The sequence below is a fragment of the Lynx rufus genome, unplaced genomic scaffold (genome assembly GCF_022079265.1).
Source record: "Lynx rufus isolate CCGP_SWC_20201006 ecotype Redwood Valley unplaced genomic scaffold, mLynRuf1.p SCAF_5, whole genome shotgun sequence".
NCBI lineage: Eukaryota > Metazoa > Chordata > Mammalia > Carnivora > Felidae > Lynx > Lynx rufus.
The window spans coordinates 158878862-158900099 of NW_025814867.1; the positions used below are offsets into that span (position 1 = coordinate 158878862).

A 21238-nucleotide genomic window follows, 5' to 3' on the forward strand; every position below is an offset into this window, starting at 1 on the left:
GGGTCATAGGGTAGTTGTATTTTTAACTTTTTGAGGAACCTCCACACTGTTTTCCAGAGTGGCTGCACCAGTTTGCATTCCCACCAGCAGTGCAAGAGGGTTCCCGTTTTTCCATCCTTTTTCTATTTAATTTGGGTGGTTAGCATACCTTTCCCGCTAAGAATTGCCATCAAATATTTTAAATTTGAGAACGTTTGAGTCTTACTGCCTTGCCTCAGTGACTCAGCAGCAGCCACATCGAGGCTTTTCTTGCTTTAAGGAGACTGTTCTCATGGAAGAATGTGCAGGATGTCTCAACACTCAGCACCTTCTCTTATGACGACTTATTTTTTATTTCTTATATGTGTGTATATTTTTTTTATTTTAGAGGGAGAGAGAGAGAGGGGGAGCATGAGTGGAGGAGAGAAACAGAGGGAGAGAGAACCTGAAGCAGGGCTCTGATGCAGGGCTCAGTCCCATGACTGTAAGATTATGACCTGAGCCAAAATCAAAACTCAAACGCTCAACCAACTGAGCCACCCAGGAGCCCCAATATGATTTGTTTTTAATGTTTATTTTTAAAAGAGAGGGGGAGGGGCGCCTGGGTGGCGCAGTCGGTTAAGCGTCTGACTTCAGCCAGGTCACGATCTCACGGTCCGTGAGTTCGAGCCCCGCGTCGGGCTCTGGGCTGATGGCTCAGAGCCTGGAGCCTGTTTCCGATTCTGTGTCTCCCTCTCTCTCTGCCCCTCCCCCGTTCATGCTCTGTCTCTCTCTGTCCCAAAAATAAATAAACGTGGAAAAAAAAAAAAAATTTAAAAAAAAAAAAAAAAAAGAGAGGGGGAGACCGAGCACACGCGGGGGAGGGGCAGAGAAAGGGGGAGACACAGAATCTGAAGCAGGCTCCAGGCTCTGAGCTTGTCAGCACAGAGCTGACTGAGCCACCTAGGCACCCCAAGATGATTTTTTTTTTTTAATTTTTTTTTTCAACGTTTATTTATTTTTTTTGGGACAGAGAGAGAGCATGAACAGGGGAGGGGCAGAGAGAGAGGGAGACACAGAATCAGAAACAGGCTCCAGGCTCTGAGCCATCAGCCCAGAGCCCGACGCGGGGCTCGAACTCACGGACCGCGAGATCGTGACCTGGCTGAAGTCGGACGCTTCAAGATGATTTTTATTTTTAAAAAAATTTTTTTTTTTCAACGTTTATTTAGTTTTGGGACAGAGAGAGACAGAGCATGAACGGGGGAGGGGGTCAAGATGATTTTTTTTTTTAATTTTTTTTTTCAACGTTTATTTATTTTTGGGACAGAGAGAGACAGAGCATGAACGGGGGAGGGGCAGAGAGAGAAGGAGACACAGAATCGGAAACAGGCTCCAGGCTCTGAGCCATCAGCCCAGGGCCTGACGCGGGGCTCGAACTCACAGACCGCGAGATCGTGACCTGGCTGAAGTCGGACGCTTAACCGACTGCGCCACCCAGGCGCCCCAAGATGATTTTTAATGTAGCTTTACTTTGTTGTTCCTTTTAACAACAGCTTTATTTTATATACCATAAAAATTACTCTTTTAAGTATATACGTTTTAGTGATTTTTAGTGTATTCACCAAGTTGTGCAACTATTGTTGCTATCTACTTCCAGAACATTTGCATCACCTCAAAAAGACCCCCCCCCTCCCCAGCTCCCCCCAGCCTTAGCTGCCTCTCCCCTCCTCCAGCCCCTGGTAACCACTGAACTTCCTGTTTCTGGACATTTTATAGAAATGGAATCATACAGTCTGTGCCCTTTTGTGTTTGGTTGCTTTCACTTAGCACAGTGTTCTCTAGGTTTAGAGATGTAGCAGGTATTATTACTTGCTGTTTGCTCCTTGTTTATCTTGTATCTCTCTTGTTTTTCTGATTTTCTGTTACTGCCTTCTTTTCATTTTAATTTCCTTGATGTTTATTTTCTATATATTTTGGGTTATTTTCTTAGGTGCCTGCCCTGGGGATTACAGTAATAAACACCTTATAACAGCATAGTTCAGATTAATACCATCTTGATTTTGATAGTTTACAAATCTCTTCTCTGTAGCTTCATCCCCTTCTCTGTCCTATGTGCTAATATTGTCATGCAAAGTACACTTCCATACAATTTATGCTCACTGATTTATTCATTTTCTTATAAATCAGATAGGAGAAAAAAGAATTATAAAAACTATGTTTACTTTGTCTTTCAGTTTACTTGTGAACCTTTACCAGTGTTCTTTATTTCTTCATGTGGATTCGAATGAACATCTGGTGTCCCTTCACTCTAGCCTGAAGGACACCCTTTTGTATTTCCTCAGGGCAGGCCTGTTAGGATGACTTCTCTTAGTTTGTATTTATCCGTGAATGTTTTAATTTCTCCCTCATTTTGGAAAGATCATTTCCTGGATATGGAATTCTTGGTTAAGTCTTTCTTTTGTCACTTTGACTATATTATCTTATTGCCTTTTGGCCTCTGGAGGATGGTTTCTCTCCTGCTGCTTTCAAGGATCTTTTTCTTAGTCTTTCACAGTTTAATTGGGATGGGCCTTGGTGTGGATATCTTTGAGTTTATCCTGCCTGGGGTAATTGTGCTTTTTGTGTTTGTAGATTAATGTTTTTTCATCAGAGTTTTGAAGTTTTGGGCCTTATATCTTCAAGTAGTCTTTCTACTCTGTTCCCTTTCTCCTTTCCTCTGCAACTCCCATTACGTATATGTTGGTCTTTGAGGGTGTCCCAGCATGTCTGTGAACCTCTACTTATTTTTCTTAAAAAAAAATTTTTTTTTAATATTTATTTTTGAGAGAGAGAGAGAGAGCAAGTGGGGAATGGGCAGAGAGAGAGGGAGACACAGAATCTGAAGCAGGTTCCAGGCTCTGAGCTGTCAGCACAGAGCCCGATGCTGGGCTCAAACTCACAAACTGTGAGATCATGACCTGAACCGAAGTCAGATACTCAACCAACTGAGCCACCCAGGTGCCCCTCTACTTATTTTTCTTCTTCTTCTTCTTCTTTTTTTTTTTTTCTTTTTGGTTCCCAGACTAAATAATTTGAACTGTCTTCATATTTGCTGATTCTTCTGCCCATTCAAATCTACTGTTGAGCCCCTCTAGTGAATTTGAAGGGCTCTGGTTGGGGCATGCTTTGAGTGCTGTGGCGGGCAGTTTACTCTGCCTTAGCTTTCGTTTTGTGTTTGTGCAAGGTCAACAAGGAGTGAGCTCTTAGAGCTTTCTCGGGTTTCTCTGGACAGGTACACAGCCCTGTACTTGCTCCTGCCTTCTAAATTCCTAGGAATATGTTGGACTTTTTCAAAGCTCCCTCCTGACATCTCATACTCTTCAGACATCTCATTTCCTCTTAAAAGTGTTTCCTTTCAGGTTGTTTTGTCTACCTCTTACTGGCTCAGACTGTTACCAGTTTATGGGTTTCAGGTTATTGTGATGTTAAACAGTTGCTGCTACTTGATTTTGACTAATGGCTTGGGGATAGCATTGTTGACAGACAGCTCTGTGAGATCATCTCTGAGAATAGAGCCTTTCATTTTCATTTTTATTTATTTATTTTTTTAATGTTTATTTAGTTTTGAGAAAGAGAGAGCGCACACGCGCATGCAAGCTGGGAAGGGGCAGAGAGAGGAGTTCAGACGATCTGAAGAAGCAGGTTCTGTGCTGACAGCAGCGACCCTGATGCCAGGCTCAAACTCACAAACCACGAGATCACGACCTGAGCTGAATGAAGTCAAACACTCAACTGACTGAGCCACCCTGGTGCTCCAAGAATGGAGCTTTTTAGTAAGCTGCAAGACAGGTTAATTAGTGACAGTTGGCGAGGTGGTGCTTTTGGAGATCCAAACACGTGTTTGTTCCCCCCAACTCTTAGGACTGTTGGGCTGTTTTCAGGGCTATGCCTGAGGTAGGAGTGTTGCGGTTAGGGCAGGTTTAAATACCTCTCAGCGCTTGTTGTTTTGATGGAAACTCAGACTTTGTTTTCAGTGAACACTCTTTGGATTGTTACAAGTCTTTCTTAATTTCCAGAACTCTGAAAAGTCGATTTTGACAGGTTTTGCCTGTGTTCCCTGTGCTTTTATGGAGGAACACATTTTTTGGAGGTCCTTATTCTATTATTCGGGAAGTGCTACCTCTGTAGTTTTTTTTAAAAGCTTATTTAATTAATATACTTTAATTTTTTTTAATTGTTTTTATTTATTTTTGAAGGAGAGAGAGACAGAGGATGGAGGAGGAGCGGAGAGAGAGGGAGACACAGAATTCAAAGCAGGCTCCAGGCTCTAAGCTGTCAGCACAGAGCCCGATGCTGGGCTCGAACTCACAAACTGCGAGATCATGACCTGAGCTGAAGTCGGACGCTTAACCGACTGAGTCACCCAGGCGCCCCTTTAATTAATGTACTTTAATTCATTAGGTGAACTTTATTAAAAACAATTTTTATTTTTAGGAAGAAATAGGGTTTATCTTTGAAAACCAAAGGAACTTAGGTTTCTAAATACCTTGGAGTTTGATGGTCATGATACCCTGGTGATGGGTAATTTCTTAATGTGGCCATTTGGGAAAGGTAGCAAGCTGTCTTTTTCATGTTCTGTATGAGAAGCACATTTGAGTGCATGTTCGCTGTGAGTGGTGGCTTTGTTCCTTCTGATCACTGCTCTTGGCATAATACGGACTCAATAAACATTTGTTGAATGAACTATATTTTAGCAAACATAGAAGTGGAACTGGCATAATCTTAGAGTTTAATGGCATTTTTGTTGTTAATGATGTACTTTTTGTACAGGGTGAATTCGAAAGTGAAAAGGAAGTTGCTTTACATGAACAAGAGAAGATACATAGACTTGAGTGCGAACAAGTGCAGTCTCTGTACCAAAAAGAGAAAGAGTCTTTGTTTCTGCAGCTTCAGGAGAAGAATAACCAAATTCTGCAGGTATGTAAAATGTGTCTTTTCTTTGTTGTTGTGTGTGTGTGTGTGGGGGGGTAAAATATAACATAACATATGTATATGTTATATATATATATAAAATTATATATATAATATATATATAATTTAATATATATAAAATATAACATAACATAACATAAAGTTTCCCATTTTAATCATTTTTAAGTGTCCAATTCAGTGGCATTAACGATGTTCACCGTGTTGTGCAACTATCACCACTATCCATTTCTAGAACTGTTCATCAACCCAAGAAGAAACTCTATGCCCAATAAACGCTACCTCCCCATTTCCCCTCCCTCCAGTCCCTGGCACCCACCCTTCTACTTTCTGCCTGTATGAATTTGACCACTTTTGGGACCTCATATAAGTGAGATCATACAATATTTACCCTCTTGTGTCTGGTTTATTTCACTTAGCATAATGTCTGTGGAGTCCATCCAAGTTGCAGCATGTGTCAGTTTCATGGTTTTTTATGGCTAATAATGTTCCATTATATATAGATACCACATTTTGTGTATCTCTTCACAGATTTATCTGTTGATGGACTTTTTTTTTTAATGTTTATTTTTGAGAGACCGAGCGTGAGTGGGGGAGGGGCAGAGAGCAAGGGAGACACAGAATCGAAGCAGGCTCTAGGCTCTGAGCTGTCAGCGCAGAGCCTGACTTGGGCTTGAACCCACTAACTGTGAGATCACAACCTGAGCCGAAGTCGGCTGCTTAACTGACTGAGCCATCCAGGCGCCCTTATCTGTGGATGGACTTCTTGATGGTTGTTTCTGCCTTTTGGCTATTAGGAATACTTTCACAGTGAACATTGGTGTACAGGTATCTTTTAGTCCCTGCTTTCCATTTTGGGGTTTATGTGTCTAGTAACAGGATTGCCGGGTCATGCATAAATCTGTATCTAAGTTCTTGAGGAACTGCTAGACTGCTTTCCACAGCAGCTGTGCCACCTTACATTTCTTTCAGCAGCGTACAGGATTCTAATTTCTTCACATCCTCGCCAATACTTGTTTCCCATCTCTTTTTTTTTCTTATAATTGCCATCATAATGAATAATGAGGTGGTATTTCACTGAGGTTTTGGTTTGCATTTCCCTGATGATTAGTGATGTTGAGCACCTTTTTACGAGCTTATTGGCCATTTGTATGTCTTTGAAGAAATGTCCATTCAAGGTCTTTGACATTTTGAATTGGATTTATTTTGTTGTTGTTGAGTTCGTTATTTTTTTTTTTATATAAGAATAAATGTGTATACAGGGCACCTGGGTGGCTCAGTCGGTTAAGCATCTGACTTCGGCTCAGGTCATGATCTCATAGTTCGTGGGTTCTAGCCCCATGTCAGGCTCTGTGCTGACAGCTCAGAGCCTGGAGCCTGTTTCGGATTCTGTGTCTCCCTCTCACTCTGCCCCTCCCCAGCTCATGCTCTGTCTCTGTCTCAAAAATAAATAAACATTAAAAAAAAATTTTTTTAAAACATAAATGTGTATTTATACTATTTTTTTAATGTTTATTTTAGAGAGGCAGAGAGAGAGAGACAGAGCACGAGCAGGGGAGGGGCAGAGAGAGGGAGATACAGAGTCCAAAGCAGGCTCTGTCAGCACAGAGCCCTATGCGGGGCTCAATTTCACGAACTGTGAGATCATGACCTGAGCCAAAGTCAGACGCTTAACTGACTGAGCCACCCAGGCGCCCCTCGTGTATTTTATTTTTTTTTATTTTATTTTTTTAACATTTATTTATTTTTGAGACAGAGAGAGACAGAGTATGAACGGGGGAGGGTCAGAGAGAGAGGGAGACACAGAATCGGAAACAGGCTCCAGGCTCTGGGCCATCATCAGCCCAGAGCCCGACGCGGGGCTCGAACTCACAGACCGTGAGATCATGACCTGAGCTGAAGTCGGATGCTTAACCGACTGAGCCACCCAGGCGCCCCCCCTCGTGCATTTTAAATGAAAACTTGGGATGGTGTATATAATGTGACCCCTCTATGACCAGACTGCTTGACTCTCTAAGCCTCTGGCCTCCTTGTGAGAATAACCTCTGGTGAATTTGCCCCTTCTCTCTTGTGTCTGGGGCAGCCTAGGATGTTCATGTATTCTGTTTTTGTAGGCAATGAATATTGGGGGGGAGGGGCAGTCATATTAGTAATTTTCAACTTTAATCACCATCATATTTTGCCATATTTTTGTTAACAGGGATGATGAATGTTTCTTACAGAAATTTATTCTTAACTAAATTGTTTTATTATTTTTTTAATTACTTAAAAAAAAAAATTTAAGTAGGCTCCACGCCCAGTGTAGGGCTCGAACTCATGACCCTGACATCAAGAGTTGCATGCTCTACCAACTGAGCAAGCCAAGTGCCCCTAAATTGTTGTAAATAAAGCTTTAACAATTTTTCCTGAACAGCTGGAAGACCAAATTTTATCCTTAAGACATGAGGTAGAAGAGTGTCATTCGGAACTGGAGAAGCTACAGCAAAGGCATGAAAGGGAAAACCAGGAGGGCACGAATCTCATTTCGATGCTGAAGTCTGACATTGACCTGTCTGACCGTGAAAGGTCAGTCACATGCTCCTCTCTGTTGCTGCTTCCCCAGTGCCTTCTCCACTAGTGGGATGGGACCCTGTGCCACATTATTCTTCTCCAGAAACGTACTGAGTAACATAACAGACACCTGTATACCCACCATCTCACTTTGCCAAATCTTCACATTTTTGCCAGATTATAAAATTTGATGTTATAATGAGGCATTAACCTTAGAATTTAATTGCCAAATATCTTACCAGCAAAAATAGGTTTATTCCGGAATAACAGAGAATCGGAGCCAGTAAGCCAGTGCCACCTAGCTAGGGCAACACCACAGGCAAGTCTGGAGAATGGAGCAGAGGAGGCTCTTATAGAGGAAAGGGGATTGGGGCTTTCCTCAACAGAAAGTCCATTGGAGTAAACTGGGAGCCGGGAAGTTTAGTGGCTTCTCATTGGCGGGCTGTGACTGTCTCTCCCATTGACTGAGCTGTGACTGTCTCCCATTGGCTGAGCTGTGGCAATCTCTCATTGGCAGAACTGGGACTTTCTCATTGGCTGGGCTGTTGCCTGGACAGGAAGAAACCTTCCTTCCTCCAGCTGGGATAGTGAAGTAGTATCCTGGCAAGATGTTCCTCTTCCTGATAGGTCTGCAGTTGATAGGGCACCAGAGTTCCCCCTGCTGGCCCCCTGACTCCACTCTAAACGAGTTTTTCTATTAATTTTCACACTTAACCCCTTTTGATCAAGATCTTTCCTTGAATGCATTGCTGATCAAGAGTCAGGTTTTTCACGTTTAGTGGTTTTGTCCCTCAGTGCCGGGAAGGACCTTTCTTGGTTGTCCTGTCCTATGTCAGGAAAGGCTGGCTATGGGGCTGGAGGTGACTAGAGTGCTGAAATTCGTCATAGTTTTCTTCTTTTTCCCCCAATGTCCTGGCTCTTTGCAATAGCAGAAAGTAGATGGTTTTTGGTTTCGTTTAGGGGCCATCACTTGCAAGATTTGAAAGTTGAGGGTTTCAGCAGTCTTTTAGGTGATTCATGTAGGATATGAGTAGCTGGTTTGCCATAGTAACTAAATCTGGGCAGTTTCCCATTCCATCCTGGTCCTTTTAACTAAAAGAGATAGATCCCGGTTCACCCTGTTAGAAAAAAACATATAGAGTTGAATACTACCCAGGTGGATTCAACATAAAGAAAAACCAGCAGAATAGTCTCAAATGACAATTTGGAGTCCATTGTAGTAGTGATGAACAGGCTCGTCAGGCTTTTGTGTGCAAGCCTCAATTTTGTTCCAATCAGTAGGCTTAGAAAAAGCTATTGTAATTGCTCAGTGATTTCCAGTGAATTTTCTAGCATTCTGACAGAAGTTTAAGGGCTTGATTCTCTACATCCCCTTCAGGATCCCCTTCAGGATCCCCTTCTAGGTTTCCTTTCCTTTGGGCTAGTTTCATCCAGCATTTGGCCTGGCTCTCACCAGTAGGCATGTGGACAAATTGATGTAAATGTGAGAAACCAGGTTGGTTTCTATGCAAATAACTATGCTAAATAAACCTGGGGGGGATCCTTGGTTCCTTTAGGGAACTCCTTAACCATGGCTCACAGTTTGGCCTTAGACCAGAGAACCTAAGAAGCCTGAGGTTTATTTAGATTCTCAGAAGACTTAACTTGAAAGAGGCAGCTTTTAATAGGTTCAGGAGAGGAGAGAGTGGAAAGAGGTTCAGAGGAAAAGGGAAGTTTGGCAGAGACAACAGAGGAAAACGGCACTGGGAGCAGGGTCCCAGCACTAGGTGGCCGCCGCATGTCTGTAGAGGAGATTGGGGGCGGGGGGGGGGGGGCAGGTAAAGAGGCCTCAGAAGCCATTCTTACTTTTTTCAATTGTTTGCATCATTTTAGAAGTAATATTTTGCAAAGAGGCAAACTTAGAATCCTGAAAACATCTGGAAGCCTTGATATACCTTTTAAAATAGCCATCCCATTCAGTTTTTTTTTTTTTTCCTTTTGTTAGGGAGCCATGGCTTTCTAATTCAGTTTTGAGGAAAACAAGCTTAGGGAGATCAAAACTTCCTCGTAATGGCCATCGAAGTTCTAAATTACTTCTGGTTAAGTCAGTTCACTTAGTTATAAATGCACATGTGGAGGGACCATCGTTTTTTTAGCATAAAACCAGCTAGAGTCCTGGTAGGGAGGGTACCCCTGAAGCACTTTGATGGCTGGGATCTCTAGTCTTACAGGGTTTTCTCTAGAGCAAAGAGACCAATTCCTCAACAGCACAGTTTCAACAGGAACAGCCCACTCCGGAAGGAATCAGACCCAAGGCCAGCACAGTTCCATTGCAAACAGTCTGATCCCAAACAGGAGTGGGACCCAGTGCCTACACATTTCCAGCGGACACGGTTCGCATAGGAACGGTCCGGTTCCAAGAGGGAGTTGGACTGAAGGCCAGCACAGTTTAAGCTGAAACCTTTCTTTGTCCTGCTAGGCTGGTAAAATGCAGTACCCAAGTGCACGGTACCTTTTTCTGCTGCCTCCTGGGCTGTGTCCCTCTTGTCTGAGTCAGTCAGGATCAGGGTCATGGCCTACTATGTGCTTCGTTCAGGAGAGCTCTCCGAGACACTCTGCGGAGGCTGCTCGGGTTGTTCGGAGAAACGCTGAAGGCCGCCGTCACCCTGAAGAGCCGGATCAGTGAGCGCGTGGGGCTGTGTCTGGAGGACGAGAGCCCGCGTGAAGTGCGGCCCAGTGGCCAGGGCCCATCTGCAGGTGAGCACTAGGACGGCCCTGTGCCCGCGGACCCCGGGCCGGGGTGCATAGCACCATCCTCCTCCTCCCCGCTGGGGCAGGGCTGGACAAGCTCCCTACGCCCGAGACGGGTGTTGTCTCTGGGACCCGGGTGTGCTCGCCCTTCCGCAGCGCTGGTCGTGCGGGCTCGCTGGCCACATGGTATATGCAGGTCCCTGCGTTTCCTCACTTCGCAGTACCGGTGCTCGAGGAGACGTGGCCTGAGGCAGCCCTGCTGGAGCTGGACAGAACTTTGCCTGAATGTGCAGAGGTGTCTTCAGAGGCTGAAATTAGCAGTCACGTCTGTGAAAGCTTTTTCATGAGCCCAGAAAATTCATTGGAGTGTGAGCAGCCAATTAGGAGGATTTACCGGAGTCTTGGCCTGGCAGTGGACGGCCTCCTGGAGCTGGCTCTGGACTCCACCAGGCAGGTGAGACATGGCTCTGTGCACCATCCATCCGAACAGGTCTGTGACCCTGATTTAACTCCTGTTAGTGTTCCTTGTTTTTTGAGAAGGACAACAGGTCGAACAAGTGGGTGGATGGAATGGTTTGATGATCTACAGTCGATGGGGGAGGGTCCTGCAGTCCCCAAGTGCTCTGCCGGGCACCGTACATGCAGGGCTAGAAGGAACATTGTCACTCTTCCCGGTGGATCCGGCTTCTCGTGTTCACACCTCCTCTGGGCGTTGGGGGACAGAAACTCCATTTTGGGTGCGACCCACCTTCCCCACATGTCTTTTTGATCTTCTGTCAGTACCAACCATACTCTGCTCTGTGTCTTTACTAAGTGGGAGTCTTTTCTGAACCAGAATTTCTGAGGCTGTGGGACCGCCGTGCACAGAGAAGAGCTGAGCGTCTGGTAGATCATGCGGTTGGACCTCTCGCTTCCACTCTGCTTTTATCTCCTGCACCGTTTTAGTTTCGGGATTGTCACTAGAAAAGGGAATTGTTTGTGTGAATCTTTTAGAGCATTTAGACAATTAGGAAAGACATTAAATATGAATGCATGAGAAGCAGTATAGCAATTTTTCCCCCATTCAGCCCAATTAGAAACTAAACATTTTTAGCCAAGACATTGCCATTCACATCCTAGAAATACTTAAGCAAGTTTTCCCTACTTGGTGAGAGTGTGAGAAGAGGCAGCTTAGGGCTGTTTTCAAGGGAAAACCAGTAGATTCCCTCAGAGGCTGGTCTGGGGGTGCAGTGAATATGAGGGAGGCCCAGGCTAGGTGCCCAGGTGTCTGTTGGCATAGCTGGGCACAGGTATTTGGATCCAGAGGTTAGTGTGGGCCCTCCAGGCTGGAGCTGGCCTGGGAGCCTCAGAGGGCACAGGAGGGCATGTCTGCCAGGGGAGGAAGGGGAGATGGGGACCCAGGGCTGAGTCATGAGTGGGTGGCATCCAGGGAGGCCCAGAGGGATGTCAGGGAGGGAGGATGGGTCTGCAGGTGGTGAAGACGTGTCAGATCTTCCCACTGTGGTGACCAGCCCAAGGAGAACTTCCTCCCAGCCCGCCCACCCCAGACCTCCCCATCTCCTCCTCCACCTGTGGAGCACCAAGTGGTCGTTCCTGCCCAGGTTCTAGGCTCTCGATGGACAGTTTTGTGATCTTTGAATATACATTCTCCTTAGCTTTATTGTACAGACATGTGGTATCAGTAGTTCACGAACATGTGAATTTTCTATGTAGTATTGTATGTGTCTATGTGCAGAATTTTTCCTTCTTTTTTTTTTTTAACTTTATTTTGAGAGAGAGAGAGGGGAGGGGAGGGGTAGAGAGAGAGAATCCTGCAGGCTCTGTACTATCTGTGCAGAGTGTGACGTGGGGCTCAATCCCACCAACCTGTGAGATCATGACCTGAGCTGGGTTCAAGAGGCAGATGCTTAACCCACTGAGCCACCCAGGCTCCCCTGGAACTTTACTTTATTGAAAATTGTTGGATGAGTAGGTTTATTTAATAATTGACCTAATATTGAATGCCAAAATGGTTTCTTCCGCAATATTTGTATTCTACTTCTACACAAGTGGAATTCTGTTGACGTTAGCTTTATATTGAAGTGCAGTTCTGGTTTTCTTTTTTTTTTTTTTTTCTTTTTTTTTTCAACGTTTTTTTATTTATTTTTGGGACAGAGAGAGACAGAGCATGAACGGGGGAGGGGCAGAGAGAGAGGGAGACACAGAATCGGAAACAGGCTCCAGGCTCTGAGCCATCAGCCCAGAGCCCGACGCGGGGCTCGAACTCACGGACCGCGAGATCGTGACCTGGCTGAAGTCAGACGCTTAACCGACTGCGCCACCCAGGCACCCCAATGCAGTTCTGGTTTTCAAATGTGTTTTAACAGCTGGAGGAAGCACGTCAGATTCATTCTCGTTTTGAGAAAGAATTTAGCTGTAAGAATGAGGAAACAGCGCAGGTCGTTAGGAAGCACCAGGAGTTACTGGAGCGCCTGGACGAGGAGAACGCAGCCCGGACGCGGCTGACGCTGGAGCTGCACCAGGCGCGGGGTGAGTGCCGGCTGCGGGCGGGGAGGGTCTGCAGGGGCGCGCCGGCCAGAGGCACGTGGGACGGGGAAGCATTAAGGGAAGCGTTCAAAGCAAAACGTAAAGCTAAAATAAGACAGATGGCGTGAGGCCTCGGGCACTTTGCTCACAAAAGCCGTTGCACGCGCAGGCTCTTCGCGGGAGCCAGGGCTGTGGCAGCGGGTAGGGCCCAGGCGGGGTGGCTCTTCTCTCCGCACTTAACCTCTGCCGCATCCCAGGCTCACAGCCTCGGAGCGCTGCCTTACGTGGCGAGAAGGGCACATCGGTCCTGCCCCAAGAGGTGACGTTTGTGACCCCCATGTTTATGGTGTCTGGTGCTTACGTGCTAGACACTCGGCATGAGGGGTGTGCGCAGGCGTGTGGTGGGGGTGTCTTGTACATGGCTGCTCTCGGGCTGTCACCTTGTCCGGTGACTCCTGCACGTGCTGGGTGCGCTGGCCTGGTGCCATCCATCTGGGAACAGGACCCCGGGCGTGACCACTCCGCTGTCATATCCCACGGCTGACATCTCGCTGGGGCTGGGATGCCCATGTCCGGCCCGTCTGCTCCTTTTGCTTCTCCAGCAAGCCCTTGGCAACGGGTCTCTCCCCGTCTCCTCAGGTCTCATCGAAGGGTTCAAGGTGGAGCAGGCCAGCTTGCAAGAGGCGCTGGGCCAGAAGGAGACAGCCGAGCAGGGCCTCGCCATTGAGCTGGAGAGCCTGAGACGGCAGCTGGAGCGGGCGACCCAGCAGCAGGCAGAGCTGAGGGAGGAGAACTCTGTCCTGTGGACCCAAAAGGAGGCCTTGGCCGCAGAAGCCGGAGAGAGAGAAGATGGTAAGAAATGCTGGTTCCGCGGCCGGAGATGGGAGCTGCAGAGGGTGGGAGCAGGGGCCGCTCTCACTCACCAAGGGCCTTGGGAAGAAGGCAGGGGCCCTGATCAGGGTGGCTGGTGCAGCATCCTCCGCGTCGCTGCTCCGTTAGAGAGGCAGCTGGCCCTGGTGGCCCCTCGAGTTCTTACAGCAGTGTGAGGCCAGAATTGCCTCTGGCAAACAGGAGGCCACTGAAATGTCACCAGCCTGTTTGAGATAAATAGCCATGGCAGTGGGAAAACACGGGCCACTTAAAATTTTTACTTAAGATTTTTAAAAAAGCGCCTAATGTTAATCTTAAATAGGAAAACGTAGTTTTAACAAAAGTTCATCGTGATTTCAGATTATTAGAGGTTTTATGTTTTAAACATTTAACACGTGAACAGTCAAAATGGAAGGCGTCCAGGTCATTGAGTCCATAGGCGGCGGTGTCCTCAGGAGCAGACGTGTAAGAATCAGCTCCGTGTGGGTTCAGCCTTCCCCAGAACCATGTGTCTCACACCCTCGCCCACCAGGGACTCCCAGTGTCCCTGTGCCTCCTGTGCCACCGGCCCATCTCTGCGTTTGTGGCTTTCAGACAGCTTATGGGCGCACAAGTCTGCTTTGTGGTACAGCCTTGACCAATTCAGGAAACTCTTTACTCTTCCCCAATTTTTGTTTGTTTCAAATTTTTATTTAAGCTCTAGTTAACATAAATGGTAAAATAGGTCTCAGGAGTAGAATTCAGTTGATTTATCACTTACGTATGACACCCAGTGCTCATCCCAGCAAGTGCCCCCCTGGCCCACCTCTCACCCACCCACCTGCCTCCATCAAGCCTCAGTTTGTTCTCTGTTGTTAAGAGTCTCTTGGGGTTTGTTGCCCTTTCTTCTCTCTTTCCCTCCGTTCCCCTATGTTCATCTGTTTTGTTTCTTATATTCCTCATATGAGTGAAATCATATGGTATTTGTCTTTCTCTGACAGACGTATTTCGCTTAGCATAATGCACTCTACTTCTATCCACGTGGGTGCAAATGGCGAGATTTCATTCTTTTTGATTGCCAAGTAATATTCCATCATATATACACACCACATCTTCTGTATCCATTCATCTGTTGATGGACATTTGGACTCTTTCTATAGTGTAGCTGTTGTTGATAGTGCTGCTATAACCATCAGGTCTTTTGTTTTTTCTTTTCTTTTTTTTTTTTTTTTTTTTTTTTTTAAGTAGGCTTCATGCCCAGTATGCAGCCCAGCATGGGGCTTGAACTCACGACCATGAGATCAAGACCTGAGCTGAGATCACGAGTCGGGTGCTTAACCGACTGAGCCATCCAGGCACCCCTAAACATCGGGTCTTTTCCCCAATTTTTAATTCTTTTTGATTTCCTTCATTAATAAACAATCAGCTTTTGGGATTACTAATCATTGCCACTTTCTTTGTCCTCCACTTAATTGGTTTTGGGCCTTGTCTTACTTCTTCTTTGTCCTGTGCGCCCTCCTGGGCAGGTGCTTGGCTTGTGTCTGCCAAGGCTCACGTGCTGCTGAGGTGTGGGTCTGGCGGGCCTGTGGCTTCTTTGGGCAGAGTGAGTTGTGAGTGGCCTTGGCTTCCACCCACATGGGATGTTTCAGAAGGTCTGTGTGTAATCATTCCAGACCTCATCTTCTTGCTTGACTTGCTATTGGTGACATCAATCTACTTATATGTACCTGTCCTTTTCTGACTTTTGATGTAAATTTTTGATATTGAAACCTTAATCTGGCTTTGTTTTATCTCTTATATGTCATTTTCACCCTTTATTTTCAATCTCTTTACACCTTTAATTGTGTCTTGTGGATCTCCTACTAATGACTTCTGCAGAGCTAGTCTGGGATGTCTTGTGTGCGCTGTGCCCACAGCCGCGGGGTCCACCTCTGCTCCTCTGGTGCTTGTCACCACACTTCCCATGTCTCTCTGGGTGGAAGGGACCTACCTCTGCTGGTTGTGAAGCTGTGCATCCGGTTCTTCTGTGTTTGCTCCTTCCTCATTCAGGCCGGTGTCCTGTGTCCCCTAACACTGACCTGTCCTGTTCTCTCCTGGTTCTGTCCCTGCGCCCGGCCGCGCTGTTCTCAGGCGAGGCTCCATTCACATGTGGGAGGATGTGTGCAAGTGGGCAGGTGTGTGAGCAAGCATGTGAGTGTGGGTGTGCACCTGTGAGCATGTGTGAGCACGAGTGTGGGTCTGAGGACTTGTCAGTTATTATTTTTTTAAACACGTTTTCTTCTGTCTTGGAACTTCTCATGGGCTGCGCTTCCCAGTGGGACAGACCTTCCTAGTGCAGGGCCCCTTCCACCCGTTCTCAGGTGTTACTGCCCCGGCCTGCATGTATGTGGGGCGGCTAGGCCCATGCCCCATCCGTCAAGATCGAGCTTACCACCGTGAGCATGGTGGTAAGCTCTAGGGTGTTGGGACTTCAGGGCCGGGGCCTGTGGGAGACACAGACAAGTGGGACCAGCTGAGTGACCATGTAGCCCTGTGCTGGGGGACAGCCTTGTCCTCGCTGCCTGAGGCCTGAGTGGCCCTGCCTCCGTGAGGTCCATCCCCAGACGCTCTGCCACACCTGGGCCTGGCCCTTCCCACACGTCTTCCGGCACCTCTGTGTCTCTGGTTACCCCCTCAGACTGGCCTGGCCTCCTGTATTCGGCCACAGCTTCCAGAGCCCCGGTGCTCATTGGCAGAAGAGCGGGGCCAGTCTCTGCTCCTTCCCTTTGTCACCAGTGAAGCGTACTTCCTGTGCAGCTGGGGTCGTCTTACATCATCAGCCCCGCCCCCACTCACATGTCTCACTGTGACCTCTGGTCCTTCCATTCACCCAGCTGCAGGATTCTGTGCTTCTGTGTGGGGACTCGCGCATGTGTCAGTTGTGTGAAATGCTGCCCACCAGCACAACGCAACACCTCCTGACCTTCTCTGACTGTGGGCTCCCCCAGGTGTGGCCCAGGGTGTGGCCACTTGGTCCTGATTCTGCCTTGGGTCCTCGTGAATGTTGACCAACTTTCCAAGAGTTCTTGGAGGTCCTGGTGCCATGTGGCGAAATTCAGCTCTGCCTCACCTCTTGGCGTGGTGTCTTGTGGGTGTGAGGGGTGTCTCGTGGCTGCTTTCAGGGCGATGCCATCTGTCCCACGGGGACTTTTTTGTCTCCTTTAAAAGTCGGCGCCAGGGTGCCTGGCTGGCTCAGTGGGTTAAGCATCTGACTCTTGATTTCAGCGCAGGTCGTGATCTCATGGTTGGGAAGACTGAGCCATACATTGGGCTCTGCGCTGACAATGTGGAGCCCGCTTGGGATTTCTCTCTCTCCGTATCTCTCTACCCCTCCCCGACCTGACTCACACTCATGCGCGCTTTGTCTTTCTCTCTCAAGATAAGTAAATAAACATTAGTAAACAAACAAATAGAAGTCGGTGTCAAGTTGTCGGGCAACCAGGACGCACTGCAGCTCCAGGGCACCAGTCTGCCTGGGCTGCTGTCACAGGAGGCGTGGACGGGCTGCACACAACAGGCACTGGCCGCTCACAGCCCTGGAGGGTGGGGTCCACGATGAAGGCGCCGGCACGCCGCCTTCTGATAAACACCAGCCTCTGCACCGTGTCCTCACTTTTGGGAGGAGCGGGCCGCTCTCTGGGGTCTCTCTTAGGCTCAGATCCCATTCGTGAGGCTCAACACGTGGATATTGGGGAGGGGGGTCACAAACGTTGAGACAATCGTCACGGTGCTACAGAAAAGCACAAGTGTTAGAGACCGTCCAGGAACGCAGACACTCCCTGGAACCCTGTTGTCTGACTTCGTGTTTCCACTCTGAAAACGCTGTGTGTTTTCATTCATAGGCATTCCTGTTACCATAGCACATGAGGACTCAGGTTTGTAAAAACAAACAAGTGGCTGCCGTGTGATATGCATTGTGTCTGCACCAGATTTCCCCAATTTTTTACCAAAGAAGAAAACTACTTCAAAGCTTTTGTGGCAGACTGTTAACAACAACAACAAAAAGCCAACTTTAATCTTTAGTATTGATACGTGAAAATGGGCGAGCATTTCTGCTGCGGCGTGTGCTGCTTGGGCGGGGTCGGGGGGGTGGTGGGCCCCGGTGGGTGTCCGTGGAGGGGCTCGGGGACCTGAGTGGAGCTTCTGTGCTGGCCCGACTTTGTAGGTGGCCCTCAGCGTGGCCCGAACGACCACGGGACACCTTCCTTGCAGTGCCACTTGCACGGAGGCCACGTGCGCTGGGCCGCCCTTCCTGCGGCCCGTGGCTCTGAGGATGGTGCTGTCTGGGTGCGTGACCGGGCAGCACTGACTCCGGGGGTGCGGATGTCGGTGTTCTAACTGCATGTTTAAGGCTAATTTATCATAATTGCTGAGTTATTCGCATGAAGTGGTGATGGTAGTTTGCCATAAAAGATTGACAAATTTTTATAAAACGACATGAGTTTTGAAAGCATAAAAATGTAAGTGAAAACTATTGAAATTAAAATTCAGTTTAGAGATAGTTTGAACACTTCAGGATTCGTCAGAGGCAAGCCTCCTTTTTTTAATAGGTGCTTACTAATTTCCAGTTTCTACTTGGACTGTGGCCTTATCATCCAGTTAATTTTAGATTGGCTTTGATTTCCTGATGGCTGGACCCTGTTCCTCTGAGACACCGCCCCGGCCCTGCATGCATACTGAGCATGTTTACAGTGAACATCCGGGCATGTGTTCCCTCTGATGGAGGTTTTAAGTTACATTTTATTTTTCCATATCGGAGAGTATACATAAAGGAATAATTCCTGGAAAATTAGCTGATACGTCTTTTGGGAATACCAAGATACATTCTTTCAGTCTTCAAAATGTTTTATTTTAGCCAATCCTAATTAAAAAAATTTTTTTTAGCGTTTATTTATTTTTGAGACAGAGGGACAGAGCATGAACAGGGGAGGGGCAGAGAGAGAGGGAGACACAGAATCGGAAGCAGGCTCCAGGCTCGGAGCTGTCAGCACAGAGCCTGACGCGGGGCTCGAACTCACGGACCGCGAGATCATGACCTGAGCCGAAGTTGGCCACTTAACCGACTGAGCCACCCAGGCGCCCTAGCCAATCTTAATTTAAAAGGCAGTTTTTTTGGTTTGTTTTGGCAGAAGTACTTGACTTTATTTTCTCCAGGTATCTGGCTAAATACGGGCTCACACTGGCTCGCAGAGTGCGTGTCCCCTCCCCGGCCGTGGCTGTGTCCCCCTGTTTCCAGGGGGTGGGGTCTGGGAGCCTCAGGGGACGCTGTGCCCCCAGCCCCTGGCCAGGCTCTGGTCTGGGGCTGCTGGGAAGGCTGGACGTGGGGTGGGCTCTCTCCTGGGATGTCCCTGCTGTGCGGGGATGCTGTCGAACACATTTTGTTACCGCTCTGGCCCACGTACCCGCCCCGAGCTATGGAGCTTGTGTCCCTGTTTTCTCTGCACTTGCAGCTCTTCGTAGGGAGGTGGAGTGTCTAACCCAGGAGCAGCTGGAGGCCAGGAAGCAGTCTGAGAAAGACCGCGCAGTTCTGCTCTCGCAGATGAAGGTGTTCGAGGCCGAGCTGGAGGAGCAGCTCTCTCGGCATGAAGCGTGTGCCAAGCAGGCTGAGGAGCTCTCGGCGCTGAGGCAGCAGATGGCGGCTCTGGACAAGCATCTGCGGAGCCAGCGCCAGTTCATGGACGTAAGCACCTGGGATAGGTTGTCTCTGTGGCCCCGGAGTCATCCTCATAGCGTGAGGTCCCACGACACAACGTCGGGTTCACGTGCGGCCAGATTGTTGTGGTCCCGTTGCTGCTTGGTGCTCATCTCGGAGGTTGTCCACGTTTGTGATGTGTGACTGAGGGGCCCCCTCATGTGCATGGCCTGGGGGGCCTCCATCAGCCCAGGCTGCAGGCCCTGCGTGCCCAGCACCCGGGAGGCGCCTGTAGCTCCCCCAGTTGGGCCCAAGCCGTTTGCTTTCTGTGACGTTCCTCCCGTCCACGTTCACGGGCCTCCCCGTCTTGCACCTGCAGGGCCGTCCCTCTGCATTTCGCTATGCTTCGCAAAGTGCCCCGTGACTCGGAGCCCATTCCTTGGGTAGTGACATGCGTGTGGAAGGGAAGTGCTGGCCGCGGCAGTCCGCATCTGAGCAGGCTGTCCCCTGCCCCGACCTCGTGCAGCCCCCTCCCCTTCGGCGGGAGGTGGGTGCAGCCAGGGGAAGCGCTGTGTCCCGCCAGCGTCTGTGAGCTGTCCCAGCAGACCGCCTTTCTCGACAGGAGCAGGCTGTCGAGCGGGAACACGAGCGGGAGGAGTTTCAGCGGGAGATCCAGAGGCTGGAGGAGCAGCTCCGACAGGCGGCCCGGCCACGGGGCCCGTGCGTCCGCGATGTAAGTCAGCCCGTCACACGCTGTACCCGTGGGGTAGCCATCCTCTGTGATGCTTTGAAGTTTTACCTTTCGGTTTCCTTGTCTGCCTTCCACGTACCTGACGACGACCACAGGAGCAGCTGGATGAGGAGGTATGGCGTGTTGCCCTCCCACCGCATGACCCGTGGGGCGGGGGAGGCCAGGGGCCCTCTCCCTCGCGGGCTCGTTGCTTGCTTGTTCCTCTTGCTTCCTTTTGCTGGGAGCCCGACTTGCCTGCTTCCTTCTGCCTGGCATGGCTGCAGCTGATTTGCCTCTTCTTTTAAAGCATTACACATATTTTGAGCCGATTGTGGATTCATTTTCAGCTGTAAGCAGTAAGACAAACGTCCCGTGCAGCCTTCACCCACTTCCCTGGGGTGATGCCCACAGAGGTCGAGCCGGGAGCACAGCCAGGACACGGATGTGGGGTCCCCTCCCCCCCACTAGCCTGGCCTCTGTGTTAGTTGTGTCATGTCCGCGGTTGCACAAACAGACAAGCCGTTTGTGCCCGTGTGAGACTGACCTCCTTCACTCGGCCTGGCTCTCTGGACCCTGCCCAGGGGGCTGCTGTGCCCAGAGTCCTTTCCTTGTATTGCCGAATAGCTTTTGCTTCCCTACTAACAAGATTAACTTTGTTTTCCTAACAGATCTTGTGTCATATTAATATTTTTCTACGTCTTTATTGAGAGAACACCCGCATTACAATTTTCTGTCTCACTAGGCTCCTGGGTGTAGTCTCCGTGTAGACCACTCGTCAGGATCAGTGTTTCCTCAGTTGTGTTGTATGCTTTCTTATTTGGAAGATGGCTGTTTTAACTGTTGTATTTCTCAAGCAATTTCTTTGTTTTAGGTTGAATTGCTACAAGAAAAGTTGAGAGAGAAATCAGATGGGTTTGATGAACTGGTTATAAAGAAAGAATTGGCAGACAGACAAGTGTTAATCCAGGAACAGGAAATCAGACGTCTTCAGGAGACAAATGCCCGCTGCCGAAGAGAAGCGACTGAACTGCGAGAAGAACTGGAGAAGCAGCGAAACACCGTGAAAGCGCTGCAGCAGGTAGCGGCCCTTGTCGCGTGGAGGCTCTGTGGGGTCTCGGTCGGGGCTGTCGGCGGGGCACCTTCCACCTGGGCCGCTGTGCCCGCACCGTGCCGGGAGGACCGGGGCTTGGCAGATGCATAGCGGGCCGTGCCGGAGTCCACTGCGGCCTCACTTCCTCTAAGGGGGTGTCCCC

At 48.6% G+C, this 21238-nt stretch overlaps 1 protein-coding gene across 3 annotated transcripts in view; it reads left to right on the forward strand.

Annotated features, from left to right (window-relative positions):
• The window catches only part of PCNT (pericentrin), a 135532-nt gene that overhangs the window by 64471 nt on the left and 49823 nt on the right, over positions 1-21238 (forward strand). For all 3 annotated transcript variants that reach the window (XM_047099257.1, XM_047099258.1, XM_047099259.1), the window contains 10 exons: positions 4771-4917; positions 7343-7494; positions 10055-10215; positions 10431-10663; positions 12576-12738; positions 13375-13587; positions 19074-19303; positions 19878-19988; positions 20102-20119; positions 20857-21063. In XM_047099257.1, the coding sequence (XP_046955213.1) occupies positions 4771-4917; positions 7343-7494; positions 10055-10215; positions 10431-10663; positions 12576-12738; positions 13375-13587; positions 19074-19303; positions 19878-19988; positions 20102-20119; positions 20857-21063 (1635 nt within the window). The remainder of the gene's footprint in view (positions 1-4770; positions 4918-7342; positions 7495-10054; positions 10216-10430; positions 10664-12575; positions 12739-13374; positions 13588-19073; positions 19304-19877; positions 19989-20101; positions 20120-20856; positions 21064-21238) is intronic.